Source organism: Prenolepis imparis, unplaced genomic scaffold (genome assembly GCF_030444845.1).
Source record: "Prenolepis imparis isolate NDT839.2.m4 unplaced genomic scaffold, iyPreImpa1.0 SCAF_13, whole genome shotgun sequence".
NCBI classification, from domain to species: domain Eukaryota; kingdom Metazoa; phylum Arthropoda; class Insecta; order Hymenoptera; family Formicidae; genus Prenolepis; species Prenolepis imparis.
In genome coordinates this window covers 8,590,978-8,608,613 of record NW_028141171.1, presented here as the reverse complement: position 1 = coordinate 8,608,613, position 17,636 = coordinate 8,590,978, and the positions used below count along the sequence as shown (strand labels likewise).

Genomic DNA, 17,636 nt, shown 5'->3' with positions numbered 1-17,636 from the left:
TCGAGGAGGATCACCACGACCGTCGAACGATCGCGTTATCGATCGTGCATCTCCCAATGGCTCTCCAGGGATCGGGATGCTGGACGACGCGTGAGCGTGAGTTCACTTCGCCGTGGACCACCGACGAGTAACGGCGCGCCGCTCGCACGCGAGTCTCTCCTCCCCATCTTGCCTCTTCTGTTCGCTCCGACGTGATGTCACATCGCCGTATCCCGCCTACGCAAGCCGCGGATTATGTATGTATAATATAGAAAGTATACCTCTCATTTTCTGAGAAAAAGATAAGTTCACATTGCATACGTCTTATTTTACGAATTGGAGCATATTAGGAGATATTTATAATTATATATATAATATAATTATATTTATTATATATATATATATATATAATAATTATATATAATTAATATTATTTAATAATTATATTATATATATAATTTTATAATACATATATTCATTCGATTTCATTATTTGACAACAAACAGCTAACATTTCTGATAAGTAATAGTTGTAAGCAATTTTTGACATACATGTAAAGAAAAATAGCTTCAAGTTTTTCTCATATTCTTTTTCAAAGTTTTTCTTTATAAAAAAAAAGATTAAAATTATGTGGATTACTTTATAATAACTTTTACGATGATTATGTGGATAATTATATTATATTATAAAGACGCAGAACAGAATCGGATATATATCTTGCGGATATATATCGCCGTACCCGGAAAGAGCATGTGATACCGCGATACCACCCACATATATTTAATATACAACGTTCTTGTATGTATTTCGTTATATTATTCAATTTCTACATTATAAAGATCTTTTTTTTTTTATAATTTAAGGCTTATATATAATTACGAGATTTTTAAAAATCAAATCTAATGCTATAATAATATATACAATAAAAATTTCATAATATGTATAAGAGTTATTGTTTCTTTACGTAATATTTAATAATTATTATCAAAACCAGATTAGATCTTTTCTTGATTATTTTAACGAGCATACGATTTAAGATATATCATATTTACTGAATATTCATGTTTAAATGTCTATAAATACCTATACAAAGAGATTAAAATATAAGATAAAGAAAGATTAAATCTCAAACTTGCATATTCATTTCTCCTGATCAATAATAATTCTGTCATTATAAAACTGTTCTACTAAATAAATCTAATATCAAATAACAAAAAAGAAAGAGATAATATTATCATCATACTATGTAATTCGTTCCAAATATCATCCTAAAGTGTTCCTGAAGCTCCTTCAAACTTCCAAAAATATCTTCTTTGGGTATTTTGCTCTCATCAATCTCATCTTCATGTTTAATTAACAAAGCATTCCAACCAGCGTTTTTCGCTCCAAAATAATCATTGTCCAGTCTATCACCAATATGTATCGCTTCTTGAGGAGATATTTCCTCCTCTCGTAGATGCTTCACTAATCTTAACGCTTCCTTGAATATTGGTAAGCTTGGCTTTTCCACACCAAAATCATACGATGTCAAAACAAAGGTAAAATATTGATGAATTTGAGTATCCTTGAGGACTGATTCTAATTGTACATCAAAATTCGAGATGACACCCAGAATAATATCCCTTTTTCGCAAGTAGTCGAGTAAATCAATAGCACCAGGATACTTGTGCCAGCATCTGCTGGTGCCGTAACATTCTATCAGGCTGTCAGCAACCTGGAAAAGAAAATAATAAATGGAGTTAACGATAGTTAAGAAAATAAAAATGAGATTAAATATTTAGTATAAAAATGTATGTTAATATAAAATTATAATTTATATTAAATTAAAATAAATATAATAAGTATAAAAATGGATAGTAAATAGTATAAGAAATAAATTATATAAAATATTTCTATGCACAGGAGATTTGTTACACTTTTCTGAAATTTATACAAGTATCATTGTATTTTATAAAATAATCATTTACAACACCTTGTCCAATTGATTCTTTGACACAGAAGCATGCTGATCTCTGAATACATTATGCACGATTGTTCTCCACCAATTCTCCCATCCTAAACCAGTGTGCTTGCCATATATCGGGTGCTCCTTGCTAAGCTGCGTGAAATTGCTTTTAAAACTTTGCGCCAATTTTTTGGGTTCGACGAATAAACCATGTTGAGAACCAATCTCGCTGTAATGCTGTTCGAGCTTCGTCATTAACAGCGTGCCGGTTACATCGAAAGTTACAAGACGAGGCCGAACACGATTAATCATATCCTTAACAGATTTCGCTGAGAGAGAGATTCTTGATGATTTCAGAATACTTTGGATAAAAGGGCTAAAGGAGCAAGTTGCAGCCGCGATAAAACACTCTACACACATAATTCACAAAGATGCCAGTGACATCTGGTGACTGAAGAATAAAGTCCGATTATCGAAATCTCGATCATCTGTCGGTCGATCGAGTTTTTTCAAGATTTGAAAGACCCGCGCATATTATGTCACCTCCTCTTTCTTTGAAAATGTTATTTATATTAAATAAATCACTTTTTGGCAACAATTTTTACATTTTGATAGTTGCTTTCTCTCTGCGTTCTTTGTCTCTGTTAAAATTTTGCTCTTTGATTGCATTTTTCTTCATATGCATATTATTTTTTTAATTTTGCGCACGATGACATTTTTGTCTGAATCGTTGTATATTCGATGAAGACGATTTTTACAATTTTTATTTCTTGTAGTTGTTATTTATTTTTGTATCGTATATTTCTGAATACAACAAATAATTTTATTAACAGTACTGAGAAAATAGTCCGAAAAGATATATGCCAAAACATTTAATTAATAAAGAATTTTTGAAAAGATATATATATATATATGAAAACGTTTATTCGCGTTGTTTTCCACTTGACTCTTATTATCCTGTTTTCTTTGTTATAAACAAATTTCATTTTTTCATAACGGTATATTTTTTTAAGTCTCCAATAAAAAAAGACAAAGTAATCTATTTTAAGCAGAGAGTATTAAAATATTATATATAATATTATATATAACATTAAAAGAAATAACCAATTTATAAATAAATTGGTTTATTACAAAGTTGTACATGGATACAAGGTGGCGCATTTTTTTCTTATTATAAAAAGAATCGATCGTCCCGTCCGTTGCACAATATTCCGGCCAAAATTTAAAAAAAAGTTTTCGGCCAATGAGAACCGACGAGATTATCGCCGACAATATAATAATGTCCCTTATAAATATACACAATATATAATATACCTAATTATACATAATCTTAATTATTTTATACATATATATATATGTAATATAACTATTATATATATATATATAACGAGATGATAATAATATATAACATATATTTAGATTGATATTAAAAAATTCATTCGTTTTAGTTTATTAATCTTTTTCATCTATTATTATAACTTTATCAAAACTCTGTAGAAAAAAAAAACGAATGAATTTCTTTAATCAACATAATATATTAATATATTAATTTTTTACGGCAGTCGTCGGTTTTGTCGTTAAAATTTCATATTTGCACAAACGATCGATTAATCTCGCCCTTACACACATACGCATATTGCAGCGTAAAAAATGTTATCTAGATATATTGGTCAGTCTCACAATCGTTATTTTTAATGTTTATGCAAAATTGTATGTTCACTCTTCGCTTAAATCTCTCACAAAAGCTTTTGGAGTATTGAAGTTTTTAAATATATTAAATTGACGGATATATTTAAAAGAATTATATATATAAAATTAATTTTTTGTGATATATATATATATATATATATATATATATATATATATATATACATACATATATATATTATATGTAGAAAACAAATTTAATATAAATTTCAATAAGTTTCAATTAATTTAAAATAAGTAATTTTATTGTTAAGAGAATTGAAATAAATTATTTATATATACATACATATACATATGTATATTATTTTTAATTATTATATTTTATAATATAAAAATTTCAAAATTTCCGAAATGCTTATGAGAGATATAAATTATATAATAACGCATCTGTGGACATATCAACATTAAGATTCTCTTTAAACATTTTTATCAATTAAATTTTAATACACGAGAACACGCGCTTTTATTATAGTGAATATTTTATTATTATGATAAAATTTGTACCTTTTAGATATATTTATAGAAAATGCATGTATATATCAAAAATTTTGTGAACACAATCCAATTGTCTCTTTGTCTATTATTAAAATTATAATTTATGCATGTGTGTATATATTATATATATAAATTATTCAATTTACGTTATAAATAAACTTAATCAACTTAATCAAATTAGATTAATTTTTTTTTCGGCAAAAATATAACATTATTACCGCATGTTCTCGCAAATTAATTATTAATTATATAGAAACTGAATATTTATCATTTTGAGATATATCAATAATTTGATAGAATAACAAAAATTTGCACAAAATCATGAACAATACGTCGGTGATATTGATATCGATAAATCAATTCTACTGATATTTAATGCACAGAGAGTTAATGCACGGTTTCTAAATTTATTATAAATAAGTTAGCTATCATGAAATTAAAAGAGAAAATATTTTTTGTTGCTCTCTTACAATAAGTTTTAAGTATAATTTTTTAACCGTAAAATCACATTATTTTCTAAAATACTTTGACCATAAAATTTCATTTTTACTGTAAAACTATATATATACAATAATTTTACAGTTTAAAAAAGTACAGTTTTAGTGTTTTTATAATTACAGAAATTTTGCAATACAATATTAAAAGAGCGCTTTATTTAAATAATTTCGTTGATCTTTCGCTCCTTTTACAATTGTCTTCACGATATTTGTATATAATTTTAAGTTACTGTATTTTTATATAAATGTATTTTATATATTATTTTTTTTATTAAATTATTAATTTAATAAAAAATTACTAGATAGTTAAAAATTGATAGATCTATAAGTAAATTTTTGTATCCTGTACTTTTTTGTGTGTGTATATAAATATACACACAATATCTTCATATCTTTTTCATCAATAGAGCTTCAATTTTAATTTATTTTTGTCCACTATTCTAAAATTCGAGTATTTTCTTTAAATACTCGAATATTTTTCTATTATTACATTGATACGTCATTTACAACGCCATATTTGCAACTATTTTGCAATTTTTTCTTTAATTTAATATCATTGATAAAATTAATATAATATTAGCTAATTAATATTAATCAATTAACATATCACATATCAGTATATATTTAATGATATTTACTAATATTAATTAATCAATATCAATTTAATAATCCTAATATTATATTAATTGATTACTTAATAATATAAGAAATGCATAATTTTCACAATACATTGACAATCATTGTCATCTCTATTATCTCTCAACCGCGTTTTTTGATGTTAAAAACAATCATGTGCTAAAGAAATCGTGAAGCAAACTTTACTGATCTGTATAAAAATATATATACATGTATACAATATATATATATAAATTTACGTAGAAAAGGAATATTAAACTTAGTTGCGAGAGAGTCGGCTTATCAAATAAATAAATAAAACAATCTATATATATATAATCCAGACGAAATCATAGCAATTCTTTGCCAAGTGTTGTTTATCTTTATAAAATATTAAATGCTAAATTTAATTTAAATGTAAATTTAGATTTAAATAAAAATATTAAATGCTAAATTTAATTTAAATATAAACTTATGTTTGTTTGTGAGCTATATGTGATTCAGTCTCGATCATCACAAATATTAATTACGATAAATTATAATAGGGAGACGATATAATAATTATTAGTATTATATATATTTCACAGTAAAGAAATAATAAGAGATCATACAAGAAATGTACAATTATGATCTATCGCGGGAAAATGTGATCGATTGGCGCTCCTTTGATAGATCAAACTTTTCGATGTTTGATTATGAAAAAACTGTTATCGTTTCCTGGTTATATGATTGTCGATGAGTTTTCGCAAATCCGATGGGCAATTTAAACTAGCTTTTCCCCGATTTTCCAGACGATGTTACGCGATTCAATGGCGGATCCAAAAATCCGAGATCTAGAACTTTGCACTTCAGAAAACTTTGATGTATAAATAATTATACATAATTGCCGGCAATTACATATCATCTTTAATTTTTATATTTTAATTTACATTTTAATTTAATTTTAGCTAATTTACATAATATTAATTTTAATATACGTATTTAATTTTATCAAATTTTATCAAATTTTTAATTTGTTTTGATACTATTATTTTAATTTAATTTTATAAAACAAGTTTATATTTTCTTTTTTTTTTTTTTTATTTTTTTATTATAATAAAACGCCATCAAATCTATAATTTTGATTATTACAATCTGGAAAAATTTTACAAATAACACTAGTCCCAATTCTTTTCTTGAATAAGACAAAAAATGACTCGCTTAGTATTGGACGGTATTGATAATGCCTATTGCACATTTCTTATTTTTGTAAATCAGATCCAATCTTTAAGCCAAGAGTCATTATTTAGCCTTTCTTCTCAAATATATAATAATTTATAGATCCGTGGTTCTCTATATCCCAAAGTGTGAAAATATATTTTACTTTTCGAATATTTAAGTATTTTATTATCGCGTATGCAATATGTATCACACTAAAAAAAAAATTATTTGGAATTTTTTATAAGTTTTGAAAAACTGGCCCTTAATTCCACGGATTTTTGAATCAATCGATAATCAATTCTCAGTTTAATTAATTCTCGATATATATGTAGATCCTAGGTACATAATCCTGACTTTATTGAATCCGTGTGGATATTAAGTTGATTGTTTATAATTTTTTTATATTATTCTTAAATTGATAAAAACAAACAAATGCAAGCAAATTATTTTCATCAACTTAATATATCAAACAGATTCCAATAATTTCTAGTTATTGCAACGGACACATATTATTTCAAACTATTCTTGCATATTATCAAATAGTTATTTTTTTTCTTTTTGTGCGTTCAATTAAAACGACAAAAAAACAACTGAAAACAACCATATGATCACAGTTGTGACTTGTCTTCAGCAGGTACTCGGCTTATACATTTTTTAGCCCGTTTTTTCCTCACGTTTAGCGCTAAGTATCAAGAAAATAGTCAGAAATGGTTAGAACTATTTCTTGTTTTTACATTAAATAACTTCGACTTACATTTCCGACTATCTTCTTCTGCCCAATAAAGATTTGTACAGATCATCGTCTATGGATTTTGTGACTGGCTTGCAATCAATCTTTCATATTGTCGTTGAAGAAAAATTGATTACAAATTGATAAAAGATCTATAGATGATAAAAGATAATCTGGAAGACCTCCTATAAAATCAGAATTGAACAAACGTGCGCTAAACGTATAATCAAAATGTGCCCACCTCTTCTTTATTAACTAGGAACTAACAGTTTTTATTTATTCTTTTTTCTCCTTTCCTTTGTGTCTCTCTCTTCTCTCTCTATAGAAATATCTCTAAGTATTATATTCTCTAAAATTACCTATCAAAAATTCGCTGGTCCAGTTTGCCAATCTGATTGCCACTTTCATTTTTTTCTTTTTTAATCTAGATCTATATCTTTTTTTCTGTCATTTTTTTCTACTAATACTGTCTAAATACAGACTAACAGGCTTTGTCAGTCGCGCCGCTGTATAAATGTTTGTCTTTATTTATTGCTATCGACTTGGATCGTCAATGTAATCGCTATTTATTAATTTATGTCATGGAGCGTCGCGTGACTCGGAAGTAAATGCAAAAACCCGTCTCTTTCTATCTTCACTTTTTGGACCCGGGCGAGAATAGATTGGCAGCATGGAGCTTGTGTACAAGATGTTCTAAAACAACTGTCAAATATCCTTCTAAAAAATCAACTCTAGTTAATTTAGGTAATTATTTTTCGACAAAAAATGTCGAAATTTTAATTCCAAATTTTTTTTGCCCTATATTTGTAATTGAATTTTAAATTATTAAGTAATGTCATATGAAAAATCTCATTCTTATATTATTAACATTTTTAAATAATTTATAATATATATACAATTTATGAAGATTCTATAATACTTTTTTATCGGGATTGTTGGCTTTAGTTGTTCTAGCACAGCTTGTGTATATTTTTAAGCAGTGGCACTTGAGTGTAGAAAGGCGAGAGCGTAAACCACCAGTTTGAACCGCTGTTTAGTGTAAGAAATCTGAGCGTCTCTTACTTTACAATATCATCACAGTACTTTGATGTGTTGTTTATATTGCTAAACCTTAAGACTTAAAGATTATCGGCTCGAGAAATGGCGGTTTACGTCAGTCCATCGCTAGAATTAACTTTATTATTCTTAACATGATAAATTGCATCCAAATGGCATTTAAACCTTCAAAATGAAGATTAAAACCCTTTCAGAGCCATTTTGCTGCCCGGGAATAGTGCACTTTATTAACCCTAAGCTTAAATCTATCTGCATATATACAGGGTGATCCATATGTACTGCAATAAATTAATGACGTTTCAAGATATTAAATTCCAAAATGTTTGGAACAAAAAAATTTTTTTATTTGAAAAGACAAAGTTTAATAGTTATGACACTTTTCTCGTAAATGATATTCAAATTAAACATTTTCACTGTCATTAAGTATTCTTATTGTATTATTCTTTAATCACCAAATATTTCTTTTAAAATCCTAGAAAATTCTTTTCTTTTATTCTATTAAAATAGTATATATATATTAATTTTTTTAATATAAAATATTAATTTATATTAATTTATATAAATTATATTAAATTTCTATATAAAAGAAAAGTTTTTGCTTTATTATTTATTCAACATTTTGAATTAATAACAATATAAGAAAAAGCAATTTAAATATTAAATAAGATAAAAAATCTTATATTTCATAGTTAAAATTCGAATATTCTCCACAGGGAAGAATCGTCTTCAAATTGAAATTCAAAGGATAATTTAAGAATTTAAGAAGAGTTTAAGAATTTTGTAATCTAAAATAAACAAAAAATAAATAAATATTGCAAGAGTCGAATGTCAAAAATTAGCCTTGTTTATGTTATATCTCAGAATTAAAAATTAAAATTTTTTGTTATAAAGAAACATTTCTTTCTAACTCTGAAAGATTTTTGAAAATCTTTCAAATTATAAAAATTTTCCAAATAAAGATTTCAATTGAGAGAGAAATCTGTGATTAAAAAATTATTTAATAATTTATATGGATACCCCGTATATGTATGTATATATGTACATATTTATGCATATTTTTTTATAAGTAAAGGAATAAATTAACTTTCTACGAAGGGCCGACATTAATTGGAGACCGACTGAAGTGACTGATTACCGACATTGATAGTTTGCAAGGATTTGCAATTCGATAATTGTTCAAGCTCTATGGATTCTTCCATCTCCACATCTTCTTTGATCTGAACGTTCTTTGCTATTTTGCTTTCATACTGATTAGAAGACTCGTCGTAACCGGAATCAGATGACGAATCGCTGAATGTCTTGGTACTTTGTTTGGAATTTGTTTCCGTATTTGACGATGATGTAGATTCGACGCTATGAGCAGGACTAACAGATGCCGAACTGTGAATGGGACTAACAGATGCCAAAGAAGCAGTAAGCTGCCGCCTGGTAAAGCAGCTTATGCAGGGTTTGAGAAAAGGAGGGTATATTATTACCTCGCCATTGGCACCTTTGAAGATGCTGCCGCAACAAATCACTTCCCTAAACAAAACAAAATAATAATGATAATAATAATCTATAATAGGTACAATAGGTATAATAGGTATAATATAGGTATAATAGGTGATCTCGTCATGTGTATACACATTGGCATCTTTAAAGATATTGCCGCAACAAATCATTAAAAAATGCTGAATAAATGCAAATGTATAGAAGTACTTATTTATAGTATAAAAATATTCTTAGTATTTTTTAAATTCTTCGTTATAATCTATAAAAATCAATTAAATAATTAAAACATTTTTATATTACCTTTTGTAATATGATAAATCAATGAAATTAAAATCGTCTTCTTTAATATCTTGATCTTCAGAAGTGAGATCCAATTGTTTTTCACTAGTATTAATATCGTCGTCGTCCGAAGCGCTTTCTGATCTGCTCGAAATTTTACTATCCGTTAATCTGTAATCTTCTGTAAAGAATAAAACGATTGTTATTGTTTATCAAATATTATCATTAAGATATATACAAATATTAGCCTTTTATTGTATGTTATTGGCATAAAAAGTTTAACATTTTTTCAATGCTAAATCATATGTTAGATTGATAAAAAAATTAATACATATACTTTTTTTCTATAATCTAATAATATTTTATTTCTATAGTTTTTTTCAAACTTATTAGATTAATTGATTTTGATTAAAAATAAACTCTTATACATTTAATATAGAACTATAATTATATTAACAAATTTATATATATATAAATGTTTATATTACTATATAAATAAAATATATAAACAAAATCTTGTTTCTAATTAAAATTTTGTAACTAACCGGTTAAATCGTCGCTCATCGCCGGACTTTGTTCTCGATCTGTCTCTGTTTTTATATAAATGTGTTTCTTTTTGCCAAACTTGTCAGGTTTATCCTTCAGCTTCCTTTTATTTTTTGCTTTAAATTTTGTCAGCGATTTAATACCCGGACCGGCACGTGCATCCACAACCTGCACAAACAAATTTTTCTTCCTTAGGAAAAAATAATTCTAAAATTACAAGATTATGTCTTCAATTACAGAAATAATTATAATCTTTTTAAATATTTTTTATAACAAGAAAAGATGCATATAATAGCAGCAACATCAGTTTAGAAAAATTAATGCAAATAATATGCATCATCTTTCTTATTAAGTATTATTAAGAATATTTTTGATATCTTGATTAGTTAGTAAGATATTTACTGAAAAATAATATATTTATATAATTTTTAATTTAACAATAAAACAAAAAGGTTTTGATATATAAATTTGTTGCGTCCACTTTCTGCGTCTATGTGTTGACTTATATATTATATATATACTCCATTTTCTAATTCTAATTTCTTGAATTCTTGAATTTAAATTTAATATTAATATTGATAATAGTTTGTCAAGATAATGATTTAAGATACTAACATGTTTCCAGTTGCGATTACTTCCTGGAGGTAGCTTCTTGAATCTCTTAACTAGAAGCACACATGCATTACATATTTCACCGCTACGCCTCTCCTCAAGTTGAAAACATGGCATAAAGTCGTCTTCATACTTTTTACTGTCTGTAAATCTCGAACTGTAACAGAATTTATAAGAATTTATGAAATATAAAATACATACAATATATATTAACTTTTTTTAATTATAAAATTTATTATAAAAAAATTATTAAAAATAAAATATTATGATAATAAAATATATATAATTGTAATATATCATGTGTGTGTGTGATACTAATTCATAATAAATAACATTATATATATATAAATCTGCATTATAAATTATATATAATTTTTCAAATAATTGTGTAACAATATACTAAAATAAATATTAATATAATTAAACACTAATTTTTATTACAAGTTTATTATTATTGTAATACATAGCATGCACGCGCGCGCGCGCGCGCACACACACACACACACACACACACACACAACTTTAGCATATTTCTTTACCTGCTAGATTTGGCTTTACAAATGCAGCAGCCTGTACTAGATCGGTACACCTTTGGTTTGTGAAAACTGAACATCCTGTCTGCTATATGAATCACTATCGTTTCTGTAATTTAAACAATACTATATTATTATAAATATATATATTGCATATCTAACATAAACAGTTAAATTTTATTTCAACAAAATTTCCAAGCTGTTTTTTTACTGATTTTATTATCATATTAAAAGTTAAAATATATAAAAATATTCATAAAAATATTATTTGTTTAAATTCTTTTCACAGTACAAACATTCCAAAAGTTAAAATATATTCAAATAGAAAATTGTTGGATATAAAAATATACATGTACAAAGTAATTTAGAAATCAAGATTTGATTTAAATGTAAAATAATTTATAAGAATATACTGTCTTGTATGGATTTTATATGGTATATATACATATCTCATAACAAAAACTTAACTGACGATATATATGCAACAAAAAATATCTAAAATTTAAGAATATTTATGGAAAATTTTATAAAAATCCAAATTTCTCATAAAATGTAAAACAATTTATAAGGATAGACCTTGTGCGAATTTCACATAGTATAAAAATAAATGCCATGAAATTGTACAATATGTTAAATTAAGATTGATATATTTGAAGTTAGACATGCCTGATGTTCACGAAGTAATGAAAATGTATTATTGTCCAAAATATATGGTCGTAGTGATAAACAGGAAAATAACATCAAGTCTTTATCAAAATTATCACGATAATCATTAATTTCATTGAGCGCGTTTACGATCAGCTTCATGTTTCGTCGAAGAAGCGCAAAAAGAGGTCGATATTCCAACTTGTTGAAATTAATGGAAGCAACACTGTCACAAGGTCGACGAGAAACACGTCGCCAAATATATCAGAAACGACGCCGGACACGATCACGTGTTCTCCTTACTCCAAAATAAGGATATCTGTCCTTTTCGAGCCACAGCGACGCACTTCTTCGCCTCTGTAATAATTATCTTCTTCCAAAATTGATACTATTACGGTGTCAAAACTTTTGCCAAATATGCAAGTTACTTATGACAAGTATATAAATGACGCCGTTTTAATCCGGTCACTTATTCTCCCAAAATGGATACGTGCGGATATCTGTCTCTTTAGAACGAAAGCGGCACTCCGCGTTTTTGATACTCGGTGAATTTTTTATAGAATAAACACCGATGATATCGAAAACAAAAATCACATCGACGAGCGTTCTCTATTCAAGAAATAACGCCGATTTGCATCTGCCACTTGTTCTTCTTTCAAAATGGAAGAGAAAATCTGTCGCCGCGCTTTGATAGAGCAACACTTATCCACTTTCCTAGCACTCGTCCCCTTTTCTTTCCAGTTTATTTAAGATATCGATAATCTTGTGTTTAATAATATAATCAATAATACTTTTAGATAAACACACAGACGCTTGTTTACAACGATATCGGTACACTCGGCAACCGCGACGCTCGTACAAGACGTGCAAGAAGAAGCGTGGCTATGCATACGTGCGCACCGGGTAGCGTCACCAAGCAGCGCGCGCATGCGCAGTCCTCCCGTTCCCCCTCCACGTTCGTCGTATTCGCGCAAATCCCCTCCCCGTTCCCTATCTTCCTCATCCTCTTTGACTAATTGCAAGCGTTGTATTTTGCGTTTACCTGCCTTGAGAGGTATCAATCGACTGATTCAAAATAATAATTTTATTCCGAACCATGACTTTAATTTGGCAAAATAAAATCTTATTTATAAATAATTCACATGAAAATTTATATTAATGACGTTTCGCAGCTACGATTTTTCTATCCCTCTCAACCTGAAATACTTTCAATATTGTCATTTAAAAATAAATACGAGTGATCGAAAGCTGCGCAGAAATATCTGTTTAATCGCATTTAGCAATTTATACGGAGTAATTTGAGCATTTTCATTCGTTTATCGTGCATGCATTATCGTCGAGCAGTTTGCCAAGCTCTCGCGAGATCTTGTTTACCGAATTTTAAAAGCGGGTCAGCGACGTCACGATTAAACGATCAGCCAATAGGCAAAGAGGCCTAGCGGGGGGTGTGGACCGAATTCGCAATCTCGATTGGCCGACAGTGAGAGATCGAGAGAGATGTAGATACTCTCTCGACAAACTCGTTCTCCTTCGGAACTGACTCTCGACTATGTGCACACGTGCACTCGTTCACGTATCCATCGTTTCGCTAACGAAACACTTTCGAATGACAAGGTTAGAGTACAAACAAGTACTTACACCCGCAAATGGAAGATTCGTTTCCAATATTGTCTTAAATCTAAAGGGAATTATTTGACATCTTATTCTTGATTTATTATTTTTCCGATATTGGATCGATAAGCTAATAAAATTTCAGGATCTTAGGATGTCAAGAGTATCCTTTAACAATAAGTAAAATGTAGAAAAATATACTATTATATTTACTTTATCTATTATGCTTCTAGAAAGAGAGCGCGAGAGAGAAAGAGTTTTTTGTCTCATAATTATCTTCCAACTCCAAAAAATGTAGACCATCACCCTTGAAGAGGATAGTCGACACGATTGTCCGAATAAATAATATTATTTTTATACATATTCTCTCTTTTGATTTGACAATTTAATTTAATCCGATTCAAGAATGAAAAAAATATGGCGATCTTTGGGAGCTTTGTTTACCGCGAACTGTGCTAATGTATTTTCGATCATTAATCAATATTGACCGATCTCTCGAAGGCCATCGTTGATAGCGGTGCAACTGATTGCATGTATCTCACTGTGAGATAAAACAATCGTACAAAATTACTAATTGATAGCTACCAATAATTATTTATTTACGTGCGCGCAAATCTTTATTTCTATCGCGAGATCTATATATTTTTATACATTTAATGATATAACTATATTCATATTTAATTTTTTTTTAAATTACAGTTATGTATTTATTTATGTGCAGTATATTTATTTCTAATACATATATTATTAACATTTCGAATATCGAATGTTGTGAGCTTTGCGCATTTTCGAGCGAATTTCATAGCTTTCGTTACACGAGAAATTTTGTGCCAGAAGAAAATATGGATAAGCATATACATATATATATATATAAAAAAACAGCGTTATTTTGAGAACAGCCGCGCCTCACATAATAATCCGCACGTTGCACTCTGTTTTGTGCTTTGTGCTATTTTTAGCTCATCCATGTTTTGTCGACATGGCATCGCTGTTTTCTACATTGTGCACTTCATTTCTTCTTTCTCTCTCTCGCTTCTCCTTACCGATTTTTGCTGCAAATTCTTATCAAATTAAATCGCTTTATATTAACTGCAAAATTATATTTTTGGATTCATAAATCCTTGGAGTCTAAAGCTTCGCTTGAATTTTACATTTTTGGATCACAAATTTTTAGTTCGTCTTTAGTTCTTTATCGATTAACGAAGGGTTGACTTGAACTACAATCACGTGCCTATTAATAAATAGATCCTAATTAATGACAAATATCGAGAAACTTAATTGCTATATATATAATATAAAATATCAATGATTATGTGGCATTTTTTAAATTAGAAAAATTAAAAAAGAAAAGTGATGTTGCATTTTCCAAAAGGAACAGATGTCCATAAAAAAAGTAAAATTAATCTCATCATTAATTGAAGAATTGATTATGATAGTTTTTCTACATGAGAGAGTGATGTTATTTAAAGTCATAGATAAACTAAGAATCCATAACAAACATGCATGTATATACTGAGAGAACTACATATTATTTTGATAAAAAATTAAATCTGGAAATAATTAATTTTTAATATTTGCAAATAAAATTAACAATATGTAGTGATTATTCGAATTTCCTATAAAAATTGACATATATTTCTCTCTTACACTATGTGTATTACGTTTCTTATAATTCTTTATTAATTTAATTTCTTTAATAATTGCAGATTTGCCCTAAGTAAAGGAGCTGGCGTTGAATGTGTAAGTTCAAATGCGCCTGCGCATGCGAGAAAAAAATGTTAATGCGCTTTCCCCTCATTGCACGCAGTTGACGACGCGCGACAGGACGACGAAAGGGAGTCGAAGAGGGTCGCGAGAAAGGATGTGTACGAGCGTGGCGGCCGCCATCGTGGCCCCCATTTCCCTTTCTTCTCCCGCCCCCTCCCCCTTCACACCCCCTCATCCACATGCTCATATGATCAACAATGCGTCGAATTGACAGAATTCGTAAACATCGTTTTCGTCGCGCAAATATTAATCACCGTACGATTTTTTAGAGTCGTTCTCACCTTAGATTAAGGTTCTTTATGGATATAGACTTAGATTATCATTTAATAAAGACTGCTCATCTGGAAGAAGTAAAAAAAGAGTAAACTGCAATAATAAAATTTAGAAAGCATGTTCAGCAACAGAACTTGTACAAGGAAAATAAACAAATCCTCTGTATAAGAATTGAAAATTAAGAATGTGATTAATCAGAACAAAATTGAAATTTCATTAAAAATTTATTCTCCTTAATCAAATTTTAATCTTAAATGCAATCTGATACGAGTTTAACAATTAACTTTAAACCGTGTGCATAGAGATAGATAGGCAGGTTAGAATAGGGGTTAGGGTTAGGTTAGGTTAGATAAAGGTTGACAATCCAGATGAGAAGTCTGTTCTTTTTTTAACTGCATTAGAAGTATTATTTCCATTATATCGCAAATAAAGTAAATGTACAAAACTGTTGAGCATTAGTTCCTGCCGAAATATCGAAGATGAGAACGGGAAAGGAAATAAAAATGCAAAAAGCGCGGTTGAAACGCGAACAAACCTTAGATCTGCCGTGGCTCGAGTCGGCCGTACGATAACGAAGGCGGCATGCGCCATGACAGACGATACCCGCGACGCTTACGCGCGGTACATATGACACAACTGTACACATAATTCACAATTTATGCATTTACAACTGTGAGAAATCGATCGTACATCGGCGTACGAGATGCGAGAACGCGTTCGAGAAGCGACGAGCGCGACGACGCCGCGCGAAGATGCGTAAAGCTGTTCACGTGAATCCGCGAGAAATCCGCGCCATAATCACAAGAGAGAGAGAGAGACACACCACTCAAGAACATTAGAAGCTCAGCCAATCTCAAACTCTCCAATAAGACAATCTAATACAAGAAGAGCAATACAGATTCACTAACAACATCTCCAACTATTTTAGTATTACAACGTGGCCGTATAGTGGGCAGAAGCCAAGCTAAGAGCCAAACAAGAACAAGAAGAACAAGAAGAACAAGAAGGAGAGAAGGGGGGGAGAGAGAGAGAGAGAGAGAGAGAGAGAGAGAGAGAGAGAGAGAGAGAGAGAGAGAGAGAGAGAGAGAGAGAGAGAGAGAGAGAGAGAGAGAGAGAGAGAGAGAGCGCGAGACGAGAGAGATCGCGTTCGCGGTCGAATTTCGCGTGACAGGAGCGGAGCCTGGGTGCGACGTCGCCGTCGCGATGTCGCGACGCGGTCGCGAAAAGTCGTGGGACGCGCGATGACGCGGGACAGACGGCAGGTCGGCAGTCGCGAACATATTTGCCAGTCGTGCGGCAACGTATCGGCATGCGACACTCTCGCGATTGGCGACAATTTTGCGCGACGCGTTACCGCGGCCGCGCTTACGTCTTCCCAAGACTTTTTCTTAATAAAGCGGCACGATGAAACGGACACTTACCTCGAGATCCGCGAGACAGGTGACGGCGGCCGGACACTTTTCGGACGAGCCTGTTTTGCGCACGCTCTTCGCGCTGCGTACGTACGCCAGTACTGCCACACGCCGGAAGAGAATTCATAGGGAATAATCCTAGGGAATATGCGCGACGCGCTTGATGGCCGGTTTCCAAAGAGGCAAATGATTGGTTGCGAAGTAAAGTTTTGTCGCATTCCATGTGCGCGAAGCCTTGAGAAA

At 29.8% G+C, this 17,636-nt stretch overlaps 2 protein-coding genes across 4 annotated transcripts; both read right to left on the bottom strand.

The window, feature by feature from the left end:
- Window positions 1–80: 80 nt before the first annotated feature.
- Window positions 81–2,356, bottom strand: LOC145944676 (rhythmically expressed gene 2 protein). Its single transcript, XM_083053196.1, has 3 exons — window positions 1,952–2,356; window positions 1,223–1,693; window positions 81–216 (listed from the first exon to the last, which is right to left on the bottom strand). The coding sequence occupies exons 1-3, from the start codon at window positions 2,342–2,344 to the stop codon at window positions 103–105; spliced, it is 978 nt and encodes a 325-aa protein (XP_082909322.1). The 5' UTR covers window positions 2,345–2,356; the 3' UTR covers window positions 81–102.
- A 675-nt stretch (window positions 2,357–3,031) lies between these two features.
- On the bottom strand, window positions 3,032–17,495 carry LOC145944677 (SIN3-HDAC complex-associated factor). Of its 3 annotated transcripts, none has more exons than XM_083053197.1 (6): window positions 17,403–17,495; window positions 11,692–11,794; window positions 11,156–11,309; window positions 10,540–10,708; window positions 10,016–10,175; window positions 3,032–9,745 (listed from the first exon to the last, which is right to left on the bottom strand). In XM_083053197.1, exons 2-6 carry the CDS (start codon window positions 11,763–11,765, stop codon window positions 9,328–9,330), a joined length of 975 nt encoding a protein of 324 aa, XP_082909323.1. In that variant the 5' UTR covers window positions 11,766–11,794; window positions 17,403–17,495; the 3' UTR covers window positions 3,032–9,327. The 3 variants fall into 3 exon arrangements, with proteins under 3 accessions (XP_082909323.1, XP_082909325.1, XP_082909324.1); XM_083053199.1 differs by lacking the exon at window positions 17,403–17,495 and adding an exon at window positions 16,517–16,904; XM_083053198.1 differs by lacking the exon at window positions 17,403–17,495 and adding an exon at window positions 12,352–13,287.
- Between the last annotated feature and the right edge of the window lie 141 nt (window positions 17,496–17,636).

Coding starts and splice junctions, on each gene's coding strand:
- LOC145944676 (XM_083053196.1), bottom strand. CDS start 2,344: ATGTGTGTAGAGTGTTTTATCGCGGCTGCAACTTGCTCCTTTAGCCCT. Junction 1,694..1,951: donor CAAAGAATCAATTGGACAAG/GTGTTGTAAATG, acceptor TTTCTTTTCCAG/GTTGCTGACAGCCTGATAGA. Junction 217..1,222: donor TATTTGGAACGAATTACATA/GTATGATGATAA, acceptor CGGCTTGCGTAG/GCGGGATACGGCGATGTGAC.
- LOC145944677 (XM_083053197.1), bottom strand. CDS start 11,765: ATGTTCAGTTTTCACAAACCAAAGGTGTACCGATCTAGTACAGGCTGC. Junction 11,310..11,691: donor TGTAAAGCCAAATCTAGCAG/GTAAAGAAATAT, acceptor ATTCTGTTACAG/TTCGAGATTTACAGACAGTA. Junction 9,746..10,015: donor GATTTATCATATTACAAAAG/GTAATATAAAAA, acceptor TGTTTTGTTTAG/GGAAGTGATTTGTTGCGGCA.